This window comes from Cinclus cinclus, chromosome 6 (assembly GCF_963662255.1).
Source record: "Cinclus cinclus chromosome 6, bCinCin1.1, whole genome shotgun sequence".
Lineage (NCBI taxonomy): Eukaryota > Metazoa > Chordata > Aves > Passeriformes > Cinclidae > Cinclus > Cinclus cinclus.
The window spans coordinates 7,858,263-7,884,835 of NC_085051.1; the positions used below are offsets into that span (position 1 = coordinate 7,858,263).

Consider the following 26,573-nt stretch of genomic DNA (forward strand, 5'->3'; position numbering starts at 1 on the left):
GAAGCAGCATCCAAGGGACTCCTGGAAGGGGAAGAGAGAGGGCGAGCGAGCGACTGACTCAGTCCTGCTGCAGAGAACTGACTCGAGGCGACGAAGGCAGACATGGAACATCAGCTGCTGTGCTGCGAGGTGGAGACCATCCGACGAGCCTACCTGGATGCCAACCTCCTCAATGACAGGGTGCTGCAGACAATGCTGAAGGCGGAGGAGACCTGCTCGCCCTCCGTCTCCTACTTCAAGTGCGTGCAGAAAGAAATCTTGCCATATATGAGGAAAATAGTTGCCACTTGGATGCTGGAGGTTTGTATCTTTCCGGGAGAGTTCTCCTTGCAAGCTCCGGCACCGAAACGAATTAATCCGGGGAGCTGCTGCCCCGTCTCCCGCCCCCCCTCCCCTTCCCCCGGGATCGCTTCCCCGGCGCGGCACACGTTGCCTGCCCTCGGAGACGCCCGCGTGGACCGAGGGGAAGCGGCCCGAGGTGGCCGTGGCCGCCGCCGCCAACGCCGGCTCCGCGTTCCCCGCAGCCGCAGCCGGGTCCCGGTGCGAAGGGGCGGCGGACGGGCTCCCCTCCACCACCCCGCCCGGTGCCCCCGGGGGTCGGGGGGTGCCCGGCACCTTTTCCGGCCGTCGGGGCTCGGCGGTGCCGGCTCGGGGAGCCGGGGCAGAGCCGGCTCGGGGCTCCCCCGGCCCGGCGGGGAGCGGCCCCGGCCCGGCCGCCGAGCCCCCGGCCGCCGCCAGCCCCTGCCAGCTCGCTTTTTCTGGGGATTTTATTTTAAATTAATATCCTTGTACACGTATGCAAGCGGCTGCCCGTGCCAGTATTATGCGCCATCTTTGTTCTTTTATTTGCAAAGCAAAAGTGTTTATTAATCGGGAGAAAAACGAAGAAAGTCCCGGGGAGCAAAGCCAAGGGTGTGTGTGTGCGTGTGTGTGTGTGTGTGTGTGTGTGTGTGGCGGGGGGGAGCGGGGGAAGGGGCCGGGGGAGGAAGGTCCGGGGCCGGGGGACCCCGCTGGGGCTGCGGGCAGGGGGACCGGCCGGAGGGGCTCCGGCGTTTCTGGGGGGAGTTGCAGGGTGAAAGTTTCTTTGTTCAGCGCGAAGAGAGGCTGGAGCTGCGGTCACCCCTCAAAGGCACGCTTGTGCTGCGGCGGCGAGCGGCAAGGTCGCCTGGGAAAAGCCGGTTGGAAAGGGCCTCGTCCCTGGCGGGACACGTCTGGGGGGGCTCCCAGAGGGAGCCCCAGGAGCTGGGCTACATTTTCATGCCTTTTCGGAAGCCCTGGGTGCCCGCGATGTATTTTTAATTAATTTTTGAAACCGCAGCGCCCTGCCTCGCTCTGGGAAATGTCGCGCCCGGCTGTAATGCAGGGCGAGAGAGGGAGGCGGTGAATTTCACTTCGGGGGATCCCCCTGGAGCCCCCCAGCAGGACCAGAGGCACGGGGCTCGGTAAAGGACCCCCGCCGCTTCATTTTCAGCCTTTTTTGAGAGCTCGAATAATTTTTTAAATATTTTTAAATATTTTTTGAAAAGATGACGTCTGGGGAAATGAGGCTGGACGCCACCTTTGTGTCTCGACCAGAGAGGGGAATCGGCAGCACAACGGCAAATTAGATGAAAAAATAAAAGCAAAATAAATAAATCCGGGACCGAGCCCTGCTCTGCACCCCGTTACAAACCACGGGGGTTCCCATTTTCCTCCGCTTTCCGTTTTCTTCCCTTTTTAAAAATTTGTTCTTAGGGGCTGGAAAACTGGGCGCAGACCTCTTCTTCGATTACCCCCCTCCCCTTTTGCCAAGAATCGCCTGTGGGCTTCTAACGCAACATTTCCCCCCATTTGTCACTCGTGACTTTCATTTTCTTTGATGCTGCTGCGTTTCCCATATTTATCCATTTTCCCCAACTGCGTTTCCCCCTCGTCTCCTTCAACCTTGCCCTGCAAAGCCTGGGGTGAGGGAGGAGGGAGGGCGAGAGCAGTGGGACAAGCCTGGCTTTCGCCTCAATTAAATTATTCTTCAACGATCTCTCTCCTTCTTGCAGGTTTGTGAGGAGCAGAAGTGCGAAGAGGAAGTTTTCCCCTTGGCTATGAATTATTTGGACAGATTTTTGTCGTTTGAACCCCTCAAGAAAAGCCGATTGCAATTGCTGGGAGCTACCTGCATGTTTGTGGCTTCAAAAATGAAGGAAACTATTCCTCTGACCGCAGAAAAACTGTGCATTTATACAGATAACTCCATTAGACCCGACGAATTACTGGTAATTTCACGTTCCCGTCACTTCAAGAATAATAATAAAAAAATAGAAACAAACGTTAAAAAAATATAATATATAAAAATACATGAAAAAAAAATGAATAGAAGAACGGCAACCCCGCACGTTCGGAAGCGCCGGCCGAGACTGCGAGGCTGCTGGAGGCGGGCGGGAGCAGTGGATGCGGCGGCGGGCTGGGATGGGATGGGATGGGATGGGATGGGATGGGATGGGATGGGATGGGATGGGATGGGATGGGATGGGATGGGGATCGGGATCGGGACCCCCCCGCGCTGGGCGGCCCGCGGGCTCCCCCTGCCGGCCCCGGCGGGCGCTGCCCCGGCGCTGGGGGAGCCCCGCACCCCGCCCCGACCCCGGGACAGCGCGGCGCCCCCGGCACCGTGTGCGAACGGCTCTAACCACGCTCCCCCCCCCCCGCCCCTCTTCTTCCTCTTCTCTCCTTCCCCCTTCCCCTCCCTCTTCTCTTTGCAGCAAATGGAGCTGCTGCTGGTGAATAAGCTGAAATGGAATCTGGCTGCAATGACCCCCCACGATTTCATTGAACATTTCCTTACTAAAATGCCTCTGGCAGAGGACACCAAGCAGATCATCCGTAAACATGCTCAGACTTTTGTGGCTCTGTGCGCTACAGGTATGAGCCCTGCACGTTGCGCAAAGCGCGTTGCTCCCCGACACGCGCCCACCCCCCGGCTTGTAAAGCTTCCCGTAGCTGTTGGTCTCAGGCGTGCTCGCAGAGCTGCGGGGAGGTAGTTTAAGCCCCGATTATTGCCCCTTGTTTGCAGAAGGTGGATTACTTTGCCAGAGGTAAGTTTCTCTTTTCAGAAGATATTTCGCTTCTGAGTCGGAGTTCTGTGTGGTTCTCAGGGAGGGAGAGGGACCACCCTCCCCTGCTCTCTGTAGCTCAACGTGCCACGATTTCTTCGCCTCCCCAGCCCGAGTTTATGTGGGGGCTGCAAAAGGCTTACTGCCCGTGTGGGGAATCCCTCCCCGTGTGGATTCATTCTTTAGGACGAGTTTTTAAAGGCGGAGGGAGATTTTCCCTGTGAATAGCACTGCGTGGGGGTTTTAAACCTTCCCTCTTCAAGTTGCCTCTTCCCCCCCTCCTCGGTGGCTGGTGGATTGGAGGAGGGCCACGCGGCACAGAGGCTTTTCCTGGCACGGGACCGAGCCGCTGCCATCTGCACCCTCGTGACCACGTGCTGTGCTGGAGCCATGAGCGGGGCCGGCCTCCAAAGACGCCAAGGAGTCGTGGTATCCACGCTCCAAAACCTCGGTGGGACGTGCGCGGCTGGTGGCACCCGTTCACGCCGTGTAGCTTGTTTTCCAGAGGTTGGATTTGGTATAAAAATGTTGAAGGAAGATGGCAGGCGCTCAGAAGGGAGGAAAAAAAAAAAGTTTTATTTCACAGAACCGGGCCCCGCTGCAAGGCCTAAAGATAGAACAACCAAGCCATAAAAGAGAAGTTTATAAACGCTGGCATTGCTCTTCATCTTGGGCGTGAGGGGCAGGCTCGTAGGTGAGGTTGCCTGGAGTAATGCTCGGTGCTGGGAGCACCACAACCTTCAAACCACCGGCAGCAACTTTTTGGGAAAGTCCAATGTGTCCCTCCATGCCAGGTTCCACCAGATACGAGGCTGCTGCGACTCTGGAGGCGGGATTTGCTAAGTTTGAACCTAAAAAGAATGACCACCCGGGCTCCCCTTTGGATGTGGGGATGTTTAACCTAGGTTGTTGTGTTGACAGGGATGAAAGCAAGAGTAGTTCAAAGGTTGGAGACTTGCTAAGAGTCCAGTACTTTGATCTACTGTCAGTGTTGTTATGTTTCTTTTAGGAAGCACATCCAGAGCCTTTATTTAACACTGCTACACACCACAGCTGGAGAATGGATCAGTAAATGAGAACCATGTTCTGGGAGTTTTACTGAGCTTTAAAAAAAACCAGCGCTGAGCTCAGAATTGGGGCCCTCTTCAGCTCCCTACTGAAGTTGGGAATATTGCCTGGGGATGGAGCACTCAGGAAGGCTGCCACTAGGCTCTTATTGTTATTTTTGGATGTCAGGGTTTTCTCTACCTTTTGCTTTTCTCATGACTTCTTTGTTGGCTAGTGAATATCACATGTGGCTTAAGCAGCATCTGGACTTTGCTTTGCTGTTGCTGGGTTGTGCTGCATTCTCCCTTGCCAAAACGAACCTAGATGGACTGCAAGTGCCTTGTGCTGCCTGGATGCTGTGGGGCCTGATCCAAAGTCCACTGGAAACACTGACAGCTCGCTTAAGTGGCCTCAGGGGCAAGTGCAGTCTCTCCTTTGCCTGCGTCCTCTTCTGTAAAGGAGGTTCTCCTAAGAAGAGACTGCAAAATAATGCTTGCTTAGAAAACAAACCCTTGGCCAGTTGGCTTACCAAGGTGAAAGCTGTGGAAGTGTTTGTAGATGAGTGTGTACGTGTTTGCTTCAGGAAAAGAAGGTTGCGCTGCAAGGTGAAGTTGAGGGGAATTCCTCCTAAGCTCCCTCTCCAGTTGTCTGTCTAGTAGAAGAATTGGGTTTGTTTGATTTGGTTTGGTTTTGAAAAATCCATTTTCACCAAAGGATGCCTTTGTGCTGTGGTAGGTTCGGGAGAAAAAGCGAAGAAGAAAAAAAAAAGAAATAAAAATTACCAGGGGTTGTTTGAAGTTAACACATAATTGAGCTTAATGAATGGGGCTTTGGCATGGCCGAACAAGGCAGGGAGAGCTCAAAAGGAAGCAGGCCTCTTTTGGCCCAAGTTAAGACCGGTGTTGAGGGAGAACTGCAGCTCTATACAAGCATAACAATGAACAGCAACAAATATTGGAGCTTCAGCATTTCATTATGTTCCTCTGGTTATCAAAACATACCAGGCTCCTTTTTATTATTTATTATTATTGCTATTATTGCTGTTAATACTGTTGTTGCTTTGGTCCTCTCGGAAGGAGAAAGAAAGATCCCCCTTTGAAATGAGGGTGTTACAATTCTCCCATTCTCCGGCCTTTATAAAATTGGAAGTCTCAAGGTATGTGACCAGTTGGAACCTGTTGCATCTTGCAGCAAGTGATTTATGTTCACAGTTTTGATTTGCCTCAATGAAAAGATTTTCATTCATAGCCCCCAGCTCTCCAGACGGATGGAATTGCTGCTCCATTTAAAAAGGAAAAGGGGTGACTCGCCTTGTTAGGAATTTTTTTAAAGCGCTGCAGCGCCTATATGCCTGCTTTGTCCTCCCTTCAGGGTGGCTGGCATTCTTCTCTCTCCTCCCCCTCCTCTCTCTCTCCCTCTCTCTCTTTTTAACAACGCTGAAGTTGTTTATTCTTTTTGGATGAAGTCTCAGATAGGCTATTGGGGATGTGTGCTTCAATTGATGGGGCCCCCTACCCCATTGTGGCTGTGTCAGGTCTAATTCATCTCACCGAAGCCCCCTTGTTCCTGAGCGCTCAATAGCGCAAGATGAGGCGATGGAGGCTGACAATGATGCCACACTCTTCACTTGGGGGCATCCAATTACAGGCGAGAGGGGCCCCCTGATTAATATGCTGAAATTAGTGGCCTCTGCCACAAATAATTCCTTGTTGAGTTGTAACAAAAAGGCAGTCCATGCTGCTTGTCTGGAGTGGTTATAGGGACAGACACAAACTGGTCATTTAAACTTCATTATCACTTTTCCACCTTGGAAAGAATGAGGGTGTGACTATGAATCCATGTTCTTGTTTACTGCTCCATTTAAAAGAAGAACGCAAATATTAATCCCAAACGTGATCCTGTCAGGACGGGCTCATTAAAGTGACACATTTTAGTCATGTCCCATTTGTGGAGCTCCATAAACAGTGTCGGGAAGGCACTGCCACCCTACCCCTCTGAGCAACCCCATCCTGGTGGGATCCATGCTGGGAATCCCCCGTTTCCCAAGTCCACCTGAAGCTCTGTGTCAGTATTTCAGTTCAGGAGTGGCTTTGGAATGGCTACAGTGCCAATAAGCAGTCTGGACTGCTGCATTTTTTTGGGGGGAGGGGGGAATGATAGCAGCTTGCTGGAAGGGTGGGTGTGTTTATATCCACCCGGAAACAGGCAGCTTAGGAAAAGGGGGCAAACCAAATTTATTTTCATATGTTTATTTTAACATAAACGAGGTGAGTTTATCTTGAGTTTGCCTTTTTCTGGCAGTGCATCCTCAAAGCTTGGCCAGAATTTTGTGTATCAGTTTAATTTTGGAGGTTCGCAGGATGCTGGGCACAGTGCCCCTTTGAAGGTGGGTATTGGTCAGGGCCACAGTGAAGTGTCAGAGGTGTCTGAATAAACAGAGTCAGAGCCAGGACTTCCAAGGAGTCCTGAAGGCCTTAGTTCCACTGGTAAAACATTTACACAAAAGTAATTTTATCATAATAAAGGAGATGCATGATTTAATACTTAGACTGTTCCACTGAGCCCTCTAAGCTGTCCATTCCTTTGATTTCATTCAGGGGTTTGACAGATGGTTTATACTTTTCCAACCCAGAGGAAGTTGTATTCCGATAAAAGCTGAAGGCACGTATCTCAGGTTCTGGTGTACATTGTGGCATTTCCCTTTCTCCCTCACAAAATTGGACCTTGACTTGTGCCACTTGCTTCCTTTGTTCCTGATTCTCCTCCAAGGTGTTCACTGCCACGGATCAAATGCATTCCTGTTCAGTAGAAAAGAGTCTTATTAGTGGACTATTATTATTAAGAAATTAGAAAAACTCAAACCAAACCAAACAAACCCAAAGGAAAAACATGCTAAATGGCAGAGATAGCCCCTTAAGGGATCCTGGGAGTGGCTTTGTGGAGAGACCTACAGCAATGCAGTCTGGAAGGGGGCCCAGCCTCTTGCCAGCATGGTGTCACATCAGAATGTAACTGATTGTCCGCCAATTCTTGGGACCCCCATCACTTAGTTATGCCACATTTACATTAAATCCCTGTTGCCAGGATGGATGGCAGCCACTGACAAGAGACTCAGTTGAGACAAAGCATTTTTAAGATGAAACCTTAATTTAAATATGGATTATCTGCCTCCTGACAGGGTTAAGCAGTCTTTCTCTTTTCTTTCTTTTTGTTGATGTTGCTGTTCATTAAGGCAATATTCCTTTGAGTGTCAGAGCAAAGGTTTCTGCTTTAATGGGCCCCAGGACTCGTTGTTAGAATGCACCTTGTATCTGACCATGTAAAACACTGCAGGATGTGAACAGGTTTTCTCAGATGTGCAGTGCCATTGACCCCTGTGGCATTATTCACAGGAGCAAAGTATTTTAACACTGGAAGAATGGGGGCCCTGCTTTTGGTGAAAGTACCTTGAAGTGATGAATGGCCTCCCAGGCCGGGTGGTAGGAAGGGCCACTCTCTGCAGAGCAGTTGCTCCTGTGGATAAGTGTTTGCAGGTTTGGACCTGTACGTTTTAGAGCAGGAGGCACCTTTCTGCTCACCATTTTCCCTGCCTTTTCGGATGCAATAGTTGGCAGCTGAAAGCCATGCTGGTACAAAAAGTGTATGTGTATGGACAGGCTTCTCCCAAAGCAATCATTTCAGTCTTTTTTTTTTTTTCTCTCTCCTTTCTTCATACAGATATTAAATTTATTTCAAACCCACCCTCCATGATCGCAGCTGGCAGCGTGGTAGCAGCTGTGCAAGGCCTGCATCTGGGGAACACTAACACTTTCCTCTCCTATCAATGCCTCACACATTTCCTATCACAAGTTATCAAATGTGATCCGGTAAGTGACTCTTTCTCTCGGTTGATCTCCTGCATTAAGGGTTTTTAAGAATGAATGCCTGCTTACTGCACGGGAGCTAATCTGACAGTAAATCTTGGGAAAGGTCAAGCCTCAGTGTGGGGGTTCTCAATGTGTTCTCTTGTGCCCAGCCTGCTTGTTTGGCTGTCATGATGCCCACTGATAATCTGTGATGATGCTGCTGCAGTTCCCAGATGGGAATGGTACATCCAGCTCTGGTGCCTGGGAGAGGAGGAAGCCCTGCACCGACTTAGGACGTGGCAGAGGCTGTCTTTGGCTGGGGGTAATTAAACCAGGAGCCCCTGTAAAACAAAACTTGGGGAAAAAGACCAGGAAACAGTTACTGAGATCCTGTGCTATCTCTGACCTTATCTTTGACCATTCTTGAGGCCTTTTATTGTGCCAAGTGGTGTGAAAAAGCTCTTCTTAAAAGAGTTATAATGATCTAATTTGGTTTATTACGTGCTAGACCTGCACGGTAGCTGGTATTGAATTCCCTTTTTGGAACAAATGTTTGTCCCACGACTTTCTGACAAGGTAGATGGTCCTTGCAGGACTCTTCATTTTGCCCTGCAGCTTCCAGGAGATGCACATCAGTAACTAGTGAGCAATAAACCTTTCATGAGTGAATGGGCCAGGAAGGGAGCCTACAAGGAAGACCTAAAGTCAATGATCCATGTCATAATGGTGTGTGAAGTTGGGGCAGAGTTGAGCTTTGTTTTGTAACAATGTGGAAGACCAATAAATAGATGCTTTAAAAAGGTTCTTGTGAGGTCTCCCAGCGCTGGACAATGAGTCAAATAAAGACAACTCTGTGGTTAGGGGCAGAATCTCGGAGATGCTGTTAAATTATTTTACATGTTAATAATTTAAATTCATAGAAAACTGTCCCAGTCCAGCCACTGCAAAACTGAGTTTGTGTGATTGCGCTTTGTTGACAGGATTGAGCGATTTCATTGCAATTAATTATTTGCAAAATAATACTTTACTTTTGAAAGACTGTGTAGAAACAATTGCTGAAAAATGCAGTATCTCAGCTTGTTATTTGGATCACCTGAACAGTGCCTCAGTTTTGAACATGTTATTTTTGCCACTTATATCACTGCAGCTGAGGTAGTGCAGTGTGGAAGTGTTAAATACTCTAAGAACCTGAAATGCTGAATACTCTTAAGAAATGCTGAAATAATGGGCTTCTCAGTTTGGTATGCACGTGTGATGCTTTTAGGCAGTTTGTGAACAATGCAGATAATTCCAGTGTGCTGTTGGCTACTGTCCAGGGTGAGATGTTTGAAGCAGGTACTGAGGGAAAATACTTGCTATGTGTTCAGGCAGCATCTTGATTCAAACAAGATGATTTAACCTTTCCTGGTGCTGGGCACTGAAGTGGATTCTCTCACATTGTGCAGAACAACAGCCTGTCCTTATTTGACTTAGTTGATGACAGAGCTCTTGAGAAAGAAAACAAAATTGCTTTAGCAAGAAAGAGAATTTTTGATTTCATTTTAACTGTCCTGAGTCATTGCAAGGCCACAGTCTGTTTGACCTGGGCTTGGTTAAAAGCTTGAAAAGGGAGTAACTCCCTTCCAGCTTCCAGTGCTAAATGCATTCACCTGTTAGGCAGAAATAAGGATTTTGTGTGGATTGCTACAGAAAATAAGCATCACGAACTTCTGTGTATGTACAGGTATATTGTTGTGTTTGGAGTGGAATAAGGGAACAGCAGCTTCCACTGCAGTTGTTCTGAGAGAGGAATCTGCTTGGTTTCATACAGAGCATGATTTTCCTTCAAGGAGACTTTCCCAAAATACCTATCCATATAACCCACGGTTCCAAATGCCATTCCTGCCATCCCATTTCACTAGGATTTGTATGAAGTGTGTTATGCCCCAGTGATGGTTCCCCTTTTCAGGGAACATGTTTTATATTGGATAGTCTTGCAATGTTAAGACCAGGGCTGGTGTTCCCCCTGATGATCTGCTAGCCAGAGCAGCATGTCTGTTGGATTTCAGGTTACATAATTATACTTTTTTACCTTTAGTCTCAAAGAAAGTTGAATCTAAAGTAAAATTAATATCACCTGATTGGAATTCCTTTATGGTTCATGTTTATATGTTGGTAGGAGTCCAATTTCCCATTTTGCCTTTGATCAGGGGTAATTAGAAGTCAGATAATCACAATTAGAAGTCTTGGGCTGTCTTCCATCATTCTATTCTTGACCCCATCATCCAAACAGATGGAATTTTACCTGACATTCATTTCCAGGCCAGAAATTTGCTAAACTAGATTAGATTGGGTCTCCATGCTGTCTGTTAGTGCATTGGAATTCGCCTCCTGCCTGCCCCTTCTCAGAGGCACCTTCAAACATGTGCTTGTTATCCAGAATGGGTCAGGCAGGAACAAAGGATTTCCAAGCAGTTCCTTTTTTGTTGTCGTTTGTTTCCTCTCCTATCTGACCCCTGTAGTCTGATCATGTCCACTGTGTCTTAAAGGTATTTGACCACATCAGTTAAGCTAGCAAGTCTTTAAAATTTTTTTTTCTCTCTTTTTTTTTTTTCCACTGAGGAGCTTAATTAATCCAGGAAGAGTTTATGACCTTGAACAAACTGTGGGCATTGAAAATTTGGGTAGTCAAGCAGAAAAGTTTTTGGGAGAAGTTATCAGAGTGTAATGCACAAGTTTTGTATTTGCTTTTCAGTGTTGGGAAATATTGAGAATGAAAACATCTTTGCTGAGGTTGTTCACAGTGAACTTTATGTTTTGCAGTTGTTTTTTGCTAGCTCTAATGTATTCCTACAGGCAAACTTTATCTAATAGTCATGTGAATAAGACATGGACAAAATGCCTTGAAGAGTAAAAAACTTTTTCATTCAACTGTAGCTTAAGACAGCTTGTTCATAATAAATTGTCAAGATTGTTTTTTAAAAAATCAGTTACAACATGACACACTCTGAGAATTTTAAATGAAAAAAAATTCTGTGGGCAAAAAGTACCTTTTTTTACCTATGTAATTATTCATAACTGGACTCCAGAGGGAGAAGAATAGATATTTATAGAAATTCTTTTGAATGGTTTTAGTTTTCAGAGCTCAAACATGCTATATGCAAATGGCCAGGACTAAAAAAGCCCACAAAACTCACCATAAAATCCATACCCACCTGAAAAAAAAAAAAAAACAAAACAAACCAAAACCCAGGATGGCTCATTTTGCTCCATTTCAGTTTAGAACACTAAACATGCCAAAAGGCAATTATCCTCAGAAGTGGCTTTGTAAAGCCAGGAACACCTAAAGCTGTGTTGGTGCTCTCCTCTGTAATGTGTCTGACTCCAAGGGCGAGGGAAGAGGGAAGTTCGTGGTGCAAGGGGGAGCCTTACAGTCAGGATTGATCCATCATATCTGGAGGAGGGCTTGGGCTTGGGTGCAGGGACTTCATAGAGACCTTATTGTGGAGGCCAGAGGTATGCAGGAGCCAGAGGCATGATGACTTCAGGATATGAGGCGTTTCTTTTTGTCATTTAAAACGCTGTGTGTCTCTGTCAAGAGGAAATATTACACTAGGGTTTAAACCAGGAAAGGTCATAGGTTATGTGTTTTCAGTGAGCTGTAACTGATGGTCTGATCTGCTTAGAGGTAGGATTAACCTCCCTCTCTCTCAGAAAGGACTTGCAGAGAATTGTTTGCTTGGGTTTCTAATCTTATTTTACCCCAAATGCCATGTGCCCTTATTGGTGGCAGAGGAGATTCTTGTGGTAGTGGAATCACTGAAAAGCTGGTAGATCACACAAGAAGCCTCTGAATGAAGGCAGAATTGAAACTGGGAAATAAAGAAAACAGCAGGCAGGTCACCCTCTCAGGAAAACAACATTCATTCTCAGTCATGCACATCCTAACACTTTTGACGGCAATTTATCATGGAAGACTGGGTTCACCGCAAGGGCTAACACATGTCATAGGTTAAATCAGAAAAGGCAACGCTGAAAGGAAACTTCAAAGTCCTTAATACACAGAGTTAAAAGATGCTGGGGGGAAAAGCTTACGATGTTTGTTATGAAGATAAGGGTAAACAGCATGCTGGATGAGTTTTGGCAAAAAGCTGTGGGATTGTTTAGCCTATTTAGGGCACCATTTCTGAGTCACTGCAGTGGGTGTACAGGCTTCCACAACCTGCAGGAAGTTGTGCAGGTTGAGCTCAAAGGCCTTCTCCAGTTCTGGCTGCTGGGAATCTGATGCATCTCCTCATGGTGTGGCATAATGCCTGGGGGAAGTTGCCTTTGCCCACCACAGACAGGATCATTCTTAGTTCTTCATGGTTTTTTAATTCTCAGCGAGGCCAGTGCACCCTCCTGCACCCTCAGGAGGATTGTGTGCACATCCAGCTTGGAGAAAACACTTTGGACATGAGAGGAAAAGGTCTCACCCGACTGAGATTTCCAAGTGGATGTGGTAGCACACAGAAAGCTTGGATAGACTTGGTAGTGCATGGTTAGGGAGGTGCTTCGTGGTGCTTCTGAGAGACCTCTCCATTTTGGGGTCGTACAGTCCAGTGCAGTCCATCTCTGGAGATGCTTGCAGAGTTAGGAGTTTATCAAGGAGTTTATCAGCTGCACATTGCAGCAGCTTTGGGCACGGGCATCTAAACATATATATATATATCTGTGGCATTTCCAAGAACTTCCTGTCATTGGAATTCAACCTGGGGAAAAAAGTCACTGTTTTTGAGCATCACTTCTAGCAGACTCTACTGCTGAAGTATTCCTGGGGAAAACGCAGCAATCACAGTTGTGAGCAGTGGGCTTGTACAGAACTGTAAACAGCACAGGCAGAGAAGCAGCAGTGCAAGGTACAATGTGCAAAAAAAATGGGATTCCTCATCCACATGGTTGGGTGCTGCAGCTCTTCCCACCCTCCTTTCCAGCCTGCTGCTCTCCCAGATAACCTGGTAACATTTCTCTTGCTTTGTCAAGAAAACTGGTATTTTAGCCTGTGATCTTTCTAAAGGACTCTTCCACTGCACCCTCCTGCAGGATTGTTTACGAGCCTGCCAAGAACAGATTGAGTCCCTCCTGGAGTCCAGTCTACGCCAGGCACAGCAGCACAACGTATCTTCAGAAACAAAGACTGTAGAGGACGAAGCAGACCTCTCCTGCACACCTACTGATGTGCGAGACGTGAACATTTAAAGAGGACTTCTTCCTAAATGGATTTGCTTGGCAAGAAAAGCAGACAAAGAAAGGGCATCTGAGAAGGAATCGGCATCAGGATCTCCCCCCCAGAAACCCTTTTCTCCAGGACATTTTTATACCAGAAGGGAAAACCAGTCTCATGATATTTTTTCTTGCTCTGTCTCCCTTCCATCTGTGACTTCAAACAAACAAATAAACAAAAAATACCCCAAAAACTGTCTTAAAAAAAGAAAAAAATAGTATTTGCATTACCCCCAGGGGTTTGTGCTACAAAAATAGAGGATTTTATACAATAATAATCAACTAGTTTTTATATTAAAGTGTTCTTGTCTGTATGTTGTAAAAATAGGCATTAACACACGAAATGTCTCCAGGGGAGGTATTAGATTTGATTTCCTACATATAAAACAAACCAACCAACCATTTTTAAAGTAGAAGAGGGTTTTTTTTTTTTAGATAGTAAATGAAATATTCTTTTTCTTTAAAAAGCATAGCTTTAACGCAGTTCTAGGCTTTTCTGTATCTTGCTTGCTTATGCATTTAGTCACTTTATAATTCATCTGTAAATGTTTATTTTATTTCCTTAGGTTTTTTTATCCTCTTCACCTTATAAATGGTTAACGTAACCCATAAGTTAGTGTATGTTAGTATGCAGCATTATTATATGTTAATCTTTTTTTTTTTTTTTTTTTTTTTTTTTTTTTGTGCCTGTGGATTGCCTGTGCATTGAGGCATTTGTACGGTTCCAGCTTAGCATGGTTGGGAAAGGCCAATGTACTACTCATACAGGATCCTATTATAAAGAGAAATCAAAATAGTGACATAATATATTATATTTTTGTAATCTTCCTATTTTTGTAGTTACCTGTGTAAAAATGCTGGTCTGACCCCACAGATACTCAGCCTAATTATGGTCAGGTTCAATCCACAGTTCAGTCTTTCTTTTTTTTTTTGTTTTTTTTTTTTTGTTTGTTTGTAATATTCTAAAACCATTCCATTCAAAGCACTTTCAGTCCATTAGATATAGGAAATACATTCTTTTATTGTGTGGGATTTTTTTTTTGTTTGTTTGTTTGTTTTTTAATGGAATGGTTTGGAAATATATAAAGTGCTTGTTGGCAAACTTGGAATTGCAAAGCAAGTGCATTTAACTATGGTGTTAGAGGAGAGGTGATTCTTTTTTTCCGAAGGTTGTGTTCCAGTGAGAGAAAATTGCATTCACAAATTGCCAGGATATCTTCCTTTCCTTTTCTATAGAAAAGTTTGAAGTTTAGAATCCTTTGGTGCCAACTCATCTTTATAAATTAGGGGCCTTAAAGGTTCACATATAGGACACATAGTTTTAAGGATTATCGCTAGATGTTTTTACAACTGAAGGTTTTTAAACACTAAAATATATAATTTATAGTTAAGGCTAAAAAGAATATTTATTGCAGAGGATGTTCGTAAGGCCAGTATGATTTGTAAATTAATGCAATCGCCCCTTTTGAAAAAGAAAATCTTTCTACCCTTGATGTTGCAGTTTTAACCAGCTTATTAAAGCAAAAAAAGGACACGCTTCAAAGAACAAACCCAAAACCAAGCAGTCTATTTGGCCCCTTCCTAGACATTTTCAAAAGCAGTCTGCCCATGAAAAAACGCCATAGTTAATAGATATGAAAATTGGAGTACTTGAAAGAAGTTTTTATTCCAGTATATGCCCCCCTTTTTTTTTTTATTTAGCTACAAATAGAAAATTTGCACATCTTGGCTATGTATCTTTTTATTATTATTTTAGAAAGTAGCTGAAGGGACGTGGACATAGCTGTTGAAGTTGATGCTCGAGGAGAATGTGATGGTGAAATGTATGTGAGAAAACTGCCGCTGAGGTGTTGATTGTAAAAAAAAAAAAAAAAAAACCAACAACAAAAAAAAGAACAAAAAAAGGAAAAAATATAAAAAATTCAAAAGATAAAAAAAAGAGAAAAAGACAAAAGAAAAGGAGTGGATGCTCCATTTTTATTGAGCTGCTATGGATAAATTCCCAGCATGGTTTGAAAAAAAATTAACATTGCTTTTCTGTATCTTTGTCATTGTGTTTTGCTGCTATTTTGTGGATCAGTTTTTTTTTTTTGTTATACAATGTCATATACTGCCATGTAATAGGTTTTAATTTTCTCATAGAAAATTATATTATTGACATCAATTTTTTTGTAGATTTTTTTATGTGATCAATTTTTACTTAATGTGATTACTGCTCTATTCCAAAAAAGGCTCCTGTTTCACAATACCTCATACTTCAGTTACCCGTGTCTAGACCAGGTTTTGATGTTCTTACAGTGCCTCATAGTTCTACTGCAAATGGAAATGCATCGAACGTTGCTCTGAATGGGTCTCTGCATTAATTTAAAAACCAGCAGACATTTCAGAAGATCAAGTAATGTCAAGGGTTGGTTGGGGTTTTTTTTGTTTTGTTTTTGTTTTGTTTTTTTTTGTTTTGGTTTGTTGTTTTTCTTTTTGGGGGGGTGGGTTTTTTGTTTTTGTTTGTTTGGGTTTTTGGTTTTTTTAAATGCATTTTATAAAGCTGGATTCTTTGTCTGATCTGGGGTTTATTATCATAGTAGTTTTAAGCTGTGTTATTAGCCACATTGATATATGAAAGGTGCATTATAATATAACTCTTGTGTGCCACCTGATGTGGTTCTCCCTCTGCTGGGACACATCATTTGGTATGATAGGTTATCTTCTGGAACTCTAAGTATTTTGTGTGTTTAATCTGTTATGATATACTAGGGTTTTTTTGTTTGTTTTGGTTTTTTTTTAATTATAGCATAATGCTAATTTAAAAAAAGCCTGTAAATCTCATAAATAAGCCAGCTAACAGAGTTGTATGCTGAAGAATAATCTAGCTGTTGCCTGTATGCTGCTAAACCAAAACAGAATTAGAACTCATTTTGAGGCAAATGCAGTTAAGATCCTACATAGTGCATAAATAAGCATTGCAATGCTACTAGCAGACGCAGGACCCAGGAGGACTGGATACATTCTGTCCAAATTTCAGGAACATTTCTTACTGCTTACCTCATAAAACACTTCTGTTCGTGGCATCTCTGTGTCTCTGAACCAAACATCATTACTGAGTTTAGTGCTTGTTGGTTTTATTTTGTGTTACACTGCATGGCAGTGTGTACTGCAAATTTCTGTAAAATATGGCATGTGCTGAAAAAGGCCAAATCCAGATGAGTGGGTTCATGTGCCAGCAGAGATGCTTTATTTGTCACGTTATTATAACAATCTGTAGTAAGCAAAAGAAATTCAGATTTGTACATTTTTATATTGTACTTATTGGCATCACTGGTCTGAAATGCACATTTTCACCAACAGACCTGTAACAGACAAGTTTCCAGCAAAAAAAATCTAAAGTCTAGAAATAAAATTGGTAAAACCCAACTGCTGTCATCTTTTAATTTACTTTTTTCTTTCCAATTGCCTGGGAAATGCTGAATGGTTGTAACACCCCAGTGCTGTGAGTAAAGCACATGACATTTTCCAGGTTTGACTCTCCACATTTTAATAACTGAAGACCTTTTGTTGTTATTTTAGGAAACCGTGGGTGTTTCGAGCCATGGGTAGGTAACTGCCTGCCTGTCACACCAACATGTCTTTTAAAAGAAGCAAAATTATTTTTTTTTTTCCTGCCTGAAGACTTCATTTTTTAACATTAAAGGAAATTAGTCAGAGTAAAATGCCCTTTGGTGGTTCGTGTGAATAAAAGGTAAAACAAAGTAGGTGTTGGGTAGCACAGAATGCTTGCTGGTATTTTCTCATCAGTGGAAGGTGATGTGTCCTAGAAGACCTTTACAGAAGACACTTGGTTTTAAAAGTCATATGGTTAAGCTGCCTTCTTCTGTGCCTTCCCCTCACACAGCTTTTATAGCTAAGATAGTAAGGAATAAACCTGAAAATATTAATACAAAATATTAAATTAAACCTTTAAAATATTAAAATATATTTACATACTAAAAGTACGTAAAAATAACTGGACCTAGGACATGAATATAGGAATTAGATATTATTACAAAGTTAAATGAGAAAAAAATTATAACCTGTGCTCCAATACACATTCCAAAATATCTCTGAAGATGGGGGATGCACATTATCAATTATTATTACCATTATTTTCAGAGCTGAACACAGCAGAAACAGCTTTTTTTCAGTGGAGATGGTCAAGCTTATAATCTATGTGTTTGATTATTTATACTGTGAAATTACTCCTGCCTTAAAAAAAATCTATGTGAAAGGCCAAGTGCTTGTCCTCCCTGTCACAAATGAGAAATTCGCTATCTGCCTTCTGAGTTTCTCATTGACTAAACTTCACATTACAACTCATTCTGTGCAGCGAGTGCTACACAGGAAATGAAAAATGAAACTCCAGAGCTAACTTCTAACGTGTTAATCGTTGTCTAGTGCAGCATAAGCTCCTTTCAGGACAGTTACCACTAGATGGGAAAGCACCTGCATATCAGAAGAATCCCAGATGAGCTTGTATGAGCTCGGTGGTTTCCCAGTCATTTCAGCCAGAAACCTGAAGCCTGTGTGGCCTGCTGTAAAATCCCAGATCAGGTGGGTGAAGCAAAACCAGTGCAAATGATGTCTGGTTTGTTCCATTTGAAATGGGCAGCTCCTCTGTACAGTGAGTTACACTGGGAGGTGTAGAACACTGAACAATGACCTGAACTAAACTCACAAGGGCCTCAAAAACACATCAAGCCAAAGCTGAAATCCATCTGGGCCAAAAATGATTCATTTTCCCCAGCATATTAAAAAAACAAACAAACAAACAAACAAAAAAAATGCAAAAACCCCCAAAAGAATAAATAGTTTACTTTTGTAATTGTAATGGCTCATCCCTCTGATCTTAAGTGTCTGAAAACCAAGTGAAGACACACTTAAGGGATCTTGACTTCTGACAAAAATCTTGTGCTGATAAAAACATTACAGTGATTCAGTGAGGAATGTAAACCTGTGTTTGGTTGAATGTGTTAAGTAGGTTTTGCCATTTCTATTTCTTTTATAAATGCTATTAAACTGACTAAGTGCTGTGACTTAAGTAGGTTTAAGCCCCCATAGTCAGCTCTATTATTTACATTTTCCTTCTCCTGAACATCACCTCTAAATGCAGACTCCTAAACTCGAACGTTGGGTGAACTATGCCAGTATTACTCACATTGCAAAGGGCATAAAGACAAGAATGTAGCAAGAAAAACAATTTACTATAGGCTGTAAAAAGTATGCATGTTCAGCTAGGCTATGCTGTAGCTTATTAAAGGGAAAACTACTGTATTTTTTTGTATCAAATTGAGACATGTATGAAGAAAAATCTCCCAAGAAACCTCCCAAAAACGTCCCCAGTTCCATTGCTGAACTCAGGCCATTTGACAACCTTTTATGAATACTTAAATGCAAATGATCTTTATTAAAGAATAAACAAGAACTAGCAAATGAAGTAACTTGTAATTCACTTGCATGCAAAGCACAGCTGGCATTTTAAGTGATAGCAAACTCCAGAAGATACAGGAGAAAGAGAAGGTTGGAGCTCTTGTTTTTAAAAGAGTCATAGGGATTACCCATGCACATGAGCTACACACTCTGAGATTCCTGCTATGGGACAATGGCAGTGAAGCTATAAATTATGGCATTTTAATGAATTCCTGTCAGCATCATGTTATGAGAAATGTATCTCTTCAGACAAACAAGGTATTTTTACGATCCCACAAATATAACTGCTTGTAGAAATTGCATTGGCATGGCCAGCGTAGATTCCCATGTGGTTTCTGACTGAGTTCCACACCATATTCCAATCAAGTGACAAGAAAAGGTTTGCAAATTAGTCAACAGGATTGCACCTATAACATGACATTTGCCAGACTTCTCATTTTGTTCCTTATGGCCGAGCAGGACCAAATGTAGGAGGAAGGAAAAAAAGTTACCCTTTTGCTTCTTTAATGTGATAAACATTTAAAAGTGAAAACAGAAATAGTTCCTTGCTGATCCTATAGCACTTGCAGAGCCCTACCTAGACCTGTCATCCTTTCTGCCTGTGTGAAGACCAGGTATTAAAACATCTCATATTTCAGGGAATTCACCAAGTATTCACAGGCATACCTTTCTTGAGGGCTCTCACATGAAGGAAGAATTATTGGCAGAAAGATGCCATGTCCACGGCATTTGGGAATAAGGCACATGGGCAGCATCTTTATTCTGTGGGGGCCCTGCTTGGTGCAGGACCTTGACTACAGAAGGAGAAGAGGGTAAGAGGAGCCTCCTCCACACCAGGTGTGGAAAAAGAGAATGGCCTGGGAGCGCTTGTGCTGACAGATACATGAAACAAGAACTGGCTGAGGGCAGTCCCTCAGGGCTGGAGAGAGCTCCAGGTACAGATCTCTATCAGCACCAGGAATGCTGAACCGAAGGAGGAACTGTGACATGCAGGGGCCAAGCTCCAAGCCAAGACCTGACACGCGGACTGGCCGGAGAAGGAATCCTCCTCTTGACCCATGTGGGGAACAGAGGTCTAGACCTCTGAGTACTGCTTGCAGCATGTGCATCACAGAATGGAAATTGCTACCCACTCACCCTTCCCTGCTGAGTAAATAAATTTTAGGTTTGATGTTGCCGAGTGGTTTTGTTTCATCCATCCCACCTGGCAGCAAACCCTGTGACACTTGGCATAACTCCCTCACAAGACATATTCATAGATGCCTGGTGTCCCGTGCCAGCCACGTCGCCGTTTGTGGTCTGGGACATGATTTGTAACGTTAGCAGCAGTCTCCAGGCAGCTGGGCTGAGAGGGGCAGATCCTCACCCAAGGCCCATGAAAGCACCAGCAGGGCATTACGACAACAGCCCCGAGCCAGCCTGAGGCAGTGACCTGGTGTCCTGAGCCACCGCTCTGATGGCAAACTGTCTGCAACGGGCAATTGAGCTTTTTGATGTTTCATTTCTCCCCTTTATTAGATTGTATCACTCCAGATTGTGCAAATACGGGGTATTACTTTTGAACAGCTTTCTTTCCTCCCTGAACACCCACAAAACAGAGTTCTTCTTACAACTGGCTATTTTAAATACGAAGAGCAAAGCTTCAGCCCATGGATGCTGTTAAATTTCCAAAAGGCATCATAAGTTATTTACTCATCAGTAAACATTATTTCTTGTAAGTGTAATACATTTATTTTATGGATTTGACTCAATATTTCCGTAGCCATTTCAGTCACTCACTCTGATCATTTTATTCCTTTTAGACAACATATCTGTCAGCCACATATGTTACAGGTTTCTCTTTCCATGGAGACCCTTGGACTGCAAAAGATCAGAAGGGCTCTTCCCTTATGAATTACGATTTTCCAATGTCAGTGAAAGAAGTTTCATCTGCCTTCACCTCTGCATGACGGTGTTCAACAGCGCTGCAGAGTCAAACAATGTAAACATGTTCGTGGAACGTTGTTTCTCTCCTCCACAGACAGCTTTCCAACCACACAAATTCAGCCCTCCCATGTTTTTAAATCCCTCTGTAAACCTGCTCAACGTGTCTTCAGGCATCTCTTTCCCCCATGTTTCTGCTGAAGGAGTATTTCAGGCAAATCATAAGGCAAAACTCCTTGAAAATCTGTCTCCATGCTTTTCTTTAACACCAATTGTTTCTCCCTCATTAGTTTGAGGAATAATGATGCTACTGGAATTTTCTGAAATTTGTCCTCCTCCTACTACATAAGAGAACTGAAAAGAAGACCAAGACATAAAACTTCAAGCCATATTCTCAAAATGTGGTTTTAACAATATACTTATGGTGGAGCAGGTTAATGAACTCCCAAATTGAGGTCCAATCATTCTCTACCCTAATCAGGTGTTCTGGCTATGACACCTCAAACGATGCCATAATCCATGTGGGTTTAGGTTTCAGTGTATTTGACTACTTGCCCCACAACCAAGGTCTCCTCAGGAAGGAAATACACTGCAGATATAACCCCTAGCTCAGCTTAGAAATGACATTCTGTTCTATCTGTTCTTGGTCTCAGAGTAATTTGCTTTTTCACTTGTATTTCAGAAACTGTCAAGAGCTCACTAATAGTAACTTCTGTATGCGTGTGTGTTTTTAACAGAGGTAAACAGGGTCTCAAAAATTCAATGTCTGCACATACATTAAAAAAAAAAAGAAGCAGGCCAGTTTAGAGAACAATGTAGGCATGTGTTTTTAAACTACTGTTCGTGCAGTCTGGTCAGGGCTGTGTGACACAGTATACAGTGTTTTGTCATCCAAGGAATGTCTTTGATCAAGAGTTTATGCAAGAAGAAAAAAAAAGCCATGAAACCCTAATCCGTTCCCACAGTCCAGTAAACGTGAGCTGGACAAACAGTGGACAATAGCAGCAAAGCTTGCAGCTGGAACAATGGCTGCAACTAAAAAAATTAAAGGGTTGCTGACTCACAGTTCCTACTGTCAAGAAAGATTCCACATAGTGTTGATTATTCCCCAGAATCCTGAAGATGCTGGAAGTTAAAAGTGTCGAGATCAAGCAGCGAAAATAGGAGGCTAAAACTCAGAAATGGAAGACAGTGACAAATGCTGAATTGATTCTGTCTGATGCACAGTCAGGATGCAGGGACTGAATAATCAACCTCCTTTCTGCTGAACATTTTGCTAAAATAAAGCTCCATGATTTTATTAGGAACAAGTATCAGTTAAATTCTTTCAGACAGGAGGCCACAATTTCAGATGCCACACAAGCAAATTCTGCACAACTAGAACACAGCTTTTTGATTTTTCCAAGACAAAAGTTTTATGCCATTTCTTATTCCTATTCAGAAATATTCCCAAAATCAGATACACAGAATGCTGCACTAGTGCTCAATTAGTTATGGTTATAGAATAGGATAAAATAATTTAAAACATTGAACAGCAAGCTGCTTTCAAATCTAGTGAAATAATGTGGTTTTTTCACCTTTCATATATTCCATGGGTTTAGGAAGCCTCCCATGTTTCAGATGAGCTTAATGACCATGTCTCCTTCCACACAGTAGTGCAGCATTTGATAAGTAGCACTAAAGAATTCTAGCATGAAAAATGCTGAAAAAATGTAATTACCACACTTATGGAATAAACACTCCAGTGATTAAGGTAGGAGCATTCACAGTATGGTGTCAGATATTCAGGTTAGCTATAAATGGACTGTGCAAGCTTTCAAAACAGGACACAGAGTTTTTATTATTATTTTTCTTATAACCTCAGGCTAGGCTGGTCCTGCAATTCCAAACCCTGGGACACACTGAAGTGTTCCAACAGTGCATTGCTCCAGTTGGAGCAATCAGTCCCAATCACCACAACTTGCAACTGGGAACCTGCTGAACTCCTCACACCTCCCAAATCCCCATTTTCCCTGGTGATACATCCACTTCTGTGGGAATGTGTACTGTCACAACTTTATCCATTAAAAAAACAACTCTGGCAGACTGTAAAACGAGAATCTTCATGGTTACTTGCCAAACTATGAAAGCTGAAGTTTGAGGCTGCAATTAGATCAGAAGCCATGGTTGTAAAAAGCTGTAAAGGGCAACTCAAAAATAATTCAACAGGCACCAAGAACAGAAAGAATTACAACATTACCAGAAATATTAAGTTCTTACTCTAAAGCACCGTGGGATATTAGGGTGCAGGCAGACTTCTGATAGATGGATCTCCCTTTACTCCAATGCAGGAAGTTGTATTTCCAGCCAAAGTGTAAATAAGCACCCATAAATACAGGGCAGGCTCAAACTCTCTCTTGCATTTCTTCAAAAACCAAAACCTACATAAACGTTGAAAGTGATCTACTTGAAAATTCAAATCCAAATTTAACCTCACATGAAAATTATCACAACCTTGTTTCAGAAAAACAGACTGGGATTCAAATGAGCCAGAGAACCTCTACAGGGCTGGTTTTGAAGCAAACAATTGCATACCCAGATTCTTCTTTTTTTTTTCTGATTTATTTCACCCATTTCTGTCGACTGCAGGTATTGATTCAAAGCTGGAATTGATCACCTTCAGTACAGTTGACAAGAAATGGAAAGGAAGCTCCTTAATGAAGACAGAACAAGAATTGTGCTTGGGAACTTTACCAAATGGTATTCAATGGTATACTCTTTGCTGATGCCTCAAAATTCACTATTTATTGTACTCATCACACACTGCAGAAAGGAAAATTACAACTCTTCTGGAACTGCAGTGACTTCAGCAGCCTAGAAGTAAATGAGCTGTGTATCCACCTTTTAATAAAATTACATATTCCACAGGCTCAGGTGAGAGATGATCATGAAGAGAAAAAAACAAGCTAGAACGCAGTCCAGGCAAGTCAGAAATTGGTGAGTGAAATGTTTCAAACATTCCTCCCTAAATACTGAGCTGTAAGTAGGGGTGGTGAATGAGTACAGAGATGTATTCTTAAGTCTCACCTCTGCAAAATTTCAAGCTTCTTGGACAATCTGCACCAAGCCACAATCTCTATGTCCTGCTTTATTAATAACCAATATCATAATGTACAAGGTTACATATTTTTCTACATCTTTGTGACCCTAAGACAAAGACAAATTGATATTCTTGATGTAACGTGGGCTTTAAATCAGGCATACCCAGAACCTCAGCTGTAAATCAGACATAAGAACACCTCTACAGAATGCTGGGAATGCTCCACTGCCACAGCCCTGAATGTCGCACAAACCCCCACAGCTCACTGCAGAAAACAAAAACATCAGCACTGAAAAAAGCACAAAACTGCACATCCAACAGAATTTTGAACTGCAGTTCATTTAATAAACCAAATCAGGCTCACACAAGGTGCGAAACAGCAGATATTCAGAAAAATACAGACTCATGGAATAAGAGATTCCATCAGTGTGTACAAACAAACTTAATTAAAGACCTAATTAAAATATTAAAGCCCTAATAACCATAAACTTGGTGCATCTCAGTTGAAAATGCTGGTTGATACAATACTTACAGTTCAGTATACGTATGTTTATATAATAATTTACTGTAATGTTATTTTATTAAAAATAAAACTAAAGCATTACAAGAAAATTAGCCACCAAACCAATTTTCCAAATAACACTCACCACCTGACTGCCAAAGACCCTTTCTCTCCTGAGCTGAACAAAAATAATTGTGTTTGATACAATCTCTGGAGCAGCATCTTGGCTTGTCACTCACATACCACACACTTGTATGAAGCAAATAGAAGTTGGAGCTCTCCAAATTGGAGCTCTCACAACCCTGCCCTTGCCTTTGCAGAAATTTTTGCAAACGAGCAAACAAGTACAAATTAATTCACACCTCAACGTTACTTCATTTCACAGAAATTCTCCACATAATTAGGATTATCGTGAGTGCGTACATTCTATACTGCCTAATTTAACAATTTCACCTACGCAAACATTTGTCAACTCCTACAATCCCACGCATCCACTAGATGGCTCTGACACTGCCTGTGTGCATCAAAATTTACATGTAAGACAAATAAATGAACCAAATCCCTCAAATCTGTCTTCATGAGGCTGCACTGCGCCATGCAGGCAGAGACAGACACACACAGGGTACAGCTGAAAAAGAAATTCTGGAATTCCTTACAGAACTGGAATGCAAAGACATCCAGCAGCCCAAGCCAAAACCTGTTCCAGGTATTTCTCTTAACTAAGACAGTTAAGTACATGCAGCTGGCAGCATCCATTGATTTGGAATGAGACTAAAGAGGTCACTTTTCAAGGCTGGCACACAAAAAGCTGGTCTGTGTAAGAGGTACTAATAAATACAGTCAATGAGAATCACAACTCTTCTAGCAGTCATGTTTATCTCACCCACCATTTAAACTGGAAACTTGCTGGGGTTAGATTTTGTGGAGTTTGTTCCCTCCCCCCCCCACCAGTCTGAAAAACTACTGGAAAATCCAGGTGCAAATTCCATATTCTGAGCAGGTGTCTTCATCCTTCTCCTTTGCATTCCACCCTCTGCCCACAAAAATGTTTCCTGCTGCAAAGTCTGCAGGGAATTTATTTTATTTTCCTGTATCCACAGCATCTACACATTGTGTAAACTGAATGATCTGCAAACACAGATTTTTAAGTAACAGACATCCTTTAAACAAGGAAACCATGCAAATGCTTGTTTTCCTTTTGAGGAATTATTAGTAAAAGACTAGCAAAGAATTAAAACAAATATTTCTATTTAACAGAATTACACACTAGTGTGTGTAATATCCTAAATAAAACTTGGAGATAAATGTTAAATAACACTGCAAGCCCAGTGATTTTTCCCTTTCCCCTTTTAACATCTCTACACTGTATTGATTTTTTTTTTAATATAAAATAATATAATATAATATAAAAGTAGATAAACACTTTTCCAGTTCTGTCCTTTTAATGTTCCTTTTTCTTTGGTCATCCATGTTTATCTTCATCTGTTGCATTCAAAATGTTAGTGAAGATCTCTCAGTACCAATTCTAAAATCAGACTGAATATTTAGCATTGAACAAATCTAAAAAAGAATACACAGAAGTGTTTCAAAGGGTCTGTTTTCCAAGAAGAATGTTCAACAAAACTCCCAATTGCTCCATTTCTCTTCTTCTGGTCCCTCTTGTAATTCAAATTGTCAAAGATTATTTCCAACTTGATTTTTAATTTTTTTTATTTTATTTTTTATTTGTTATTGTTTGGGAATTTTTCAACTACCAAAGATTTTCACTTGATTTATTTCACTTCAAGTATTTTGCTATGATTGCAGAAGGGGAACAATAACTGCTCCACACAAACACTGCGTTTGGGAGTGGCTTTAGAAACTAAGTATCTTTTAAAATGAATTTATGTGCTAAAATAACAACTTAATCCTACAAACCTGTTTAAATTTTCCTCTGATTCTTTCCAGATCTTCTTGCAGCTTATCGTAAGTGGGGTCTTCATACGGGAATTTCTGAATCATCCCTATTAGTGAATCCAGAGCCTTTATCTTTTTGCTAGGGAAAAAGAAAAATCAAATCAAAATAAAACCAAATGATCCTCACACAGGAGCTTTTTCAATCAATCAGCATGAAAATTATCCTGTAATAATAATAATAATAATAATAATAATAATAATAATAATAATAATCCAGAGCACAAAACTCAGCCCTCCATCCTTCTTTAATTCAACTTCTCCCTTCTTCATCTAGCCCATTGTCAGGTGTGTTCCATACACATTTAAGAAATTATCTAAACTAGGAATTATTCCAAATTGGGAATTATGCACAACTGACAGATTTAAGGTTTCCATTTCAACTTATCTGTCCAAACCTGAGAAATATTCAAGAATCAACAAAAATAAAACACTGATTA

The 26,573-nt window shown here is 42.4% G+C and overlaps 2 protein-coding genes across 5 annotated transcripts in view; one reads left to right on the plus strand and one right to left on the minus strand.

The window, feature by feature from the left end:
- On the plus strand, nucleotides 1–13,208 carry CCND1 (cyclin D1). Of its 3 annotated transcripts, none has more exons than XM_062495937.1 (5): nucleotides 1–300; nucleotides 2,034–2,249; nucleotides 2,736–2,895; nucleotides 7,851–7,999; nucleotides 13,040–13,208. In XM_062495937.1, exons 1-5 carry the CDS (start codon nucleotides 103–105, stop codon nucleotides 13,193–13,195), a joined length of 879 nt encoding a protein of 292 aa, XP_062351921.1. In that variant the 5' UTR covers nucleotides 1–102; the 3' UTR covers nucleotides 13,196–13,208. The 3 variants fall into 3 exon arrangements, with proteins under 3 accessions (XP_062351921.1, XP_062351922.1, XP_062351923.1); XM_062495938.1 differs by lacking the exon at nucleotides 13,040–13,208 and adding an exon at nucleotides 8,149–8,249; XM_062495939.1 differs by lacking the exon at nucleotides 1–300 and adding an exon at nucleotides 884–912.
- Nucleotides 13,209–26,573, minus strand: part of LTO1 (LTO1 maturation factor of ABCE1) — a 15,770-nt gene continuing 2,405 nt past the window's right edge. The window contains exons 4-5 of one of the 2 annotated variants that reach the window (XM_062495941.1): nucleotides 26,098–26,215; nucleotides 13,209–16,472 (exon numbers count right to left, since the gene is read on the minus strand). In XM_062495941.1, the coding sequence (XP_062351925.1) occupies nucleotides 16,455–16,472; nucleotides 26,098–26,215 (136 nt within the window). In that variant the 3' untranslated portion in view covers nucleotides 13,209–16,454. Of the gene's footprint in view, nucleotides 16,473–25,581; nucleotides 25,741–26,097; nucleotides 26,216–26,573 lie in introns of those variants that run through there. The other variant, XM_062495942.1, reaches the window with a different exon arrangement.

Coding starts and splice junctions, on each gene's coding strand:
- CCND1 (XM_062495937.1), top strand. CDS start 103: ATGGAACATCAGCTGCTGTGCTGCGAGGTGGAGACCATCCGACGAGCC. Junction 2,250..2,735: donor TTAGACCCGACGAATTACTG/GTAATTTCACGT, acceptor TTCTCTTTGCAG/CAAATGGAGCTGCTGCTGGT. Junction 8,000..13,039: donor AAGTTATCAAATGTGATCCG/GTAAGTGACTCT, acceptor ACCCTCCTGCAG/GATTGTTTACGAGCCTGCCA.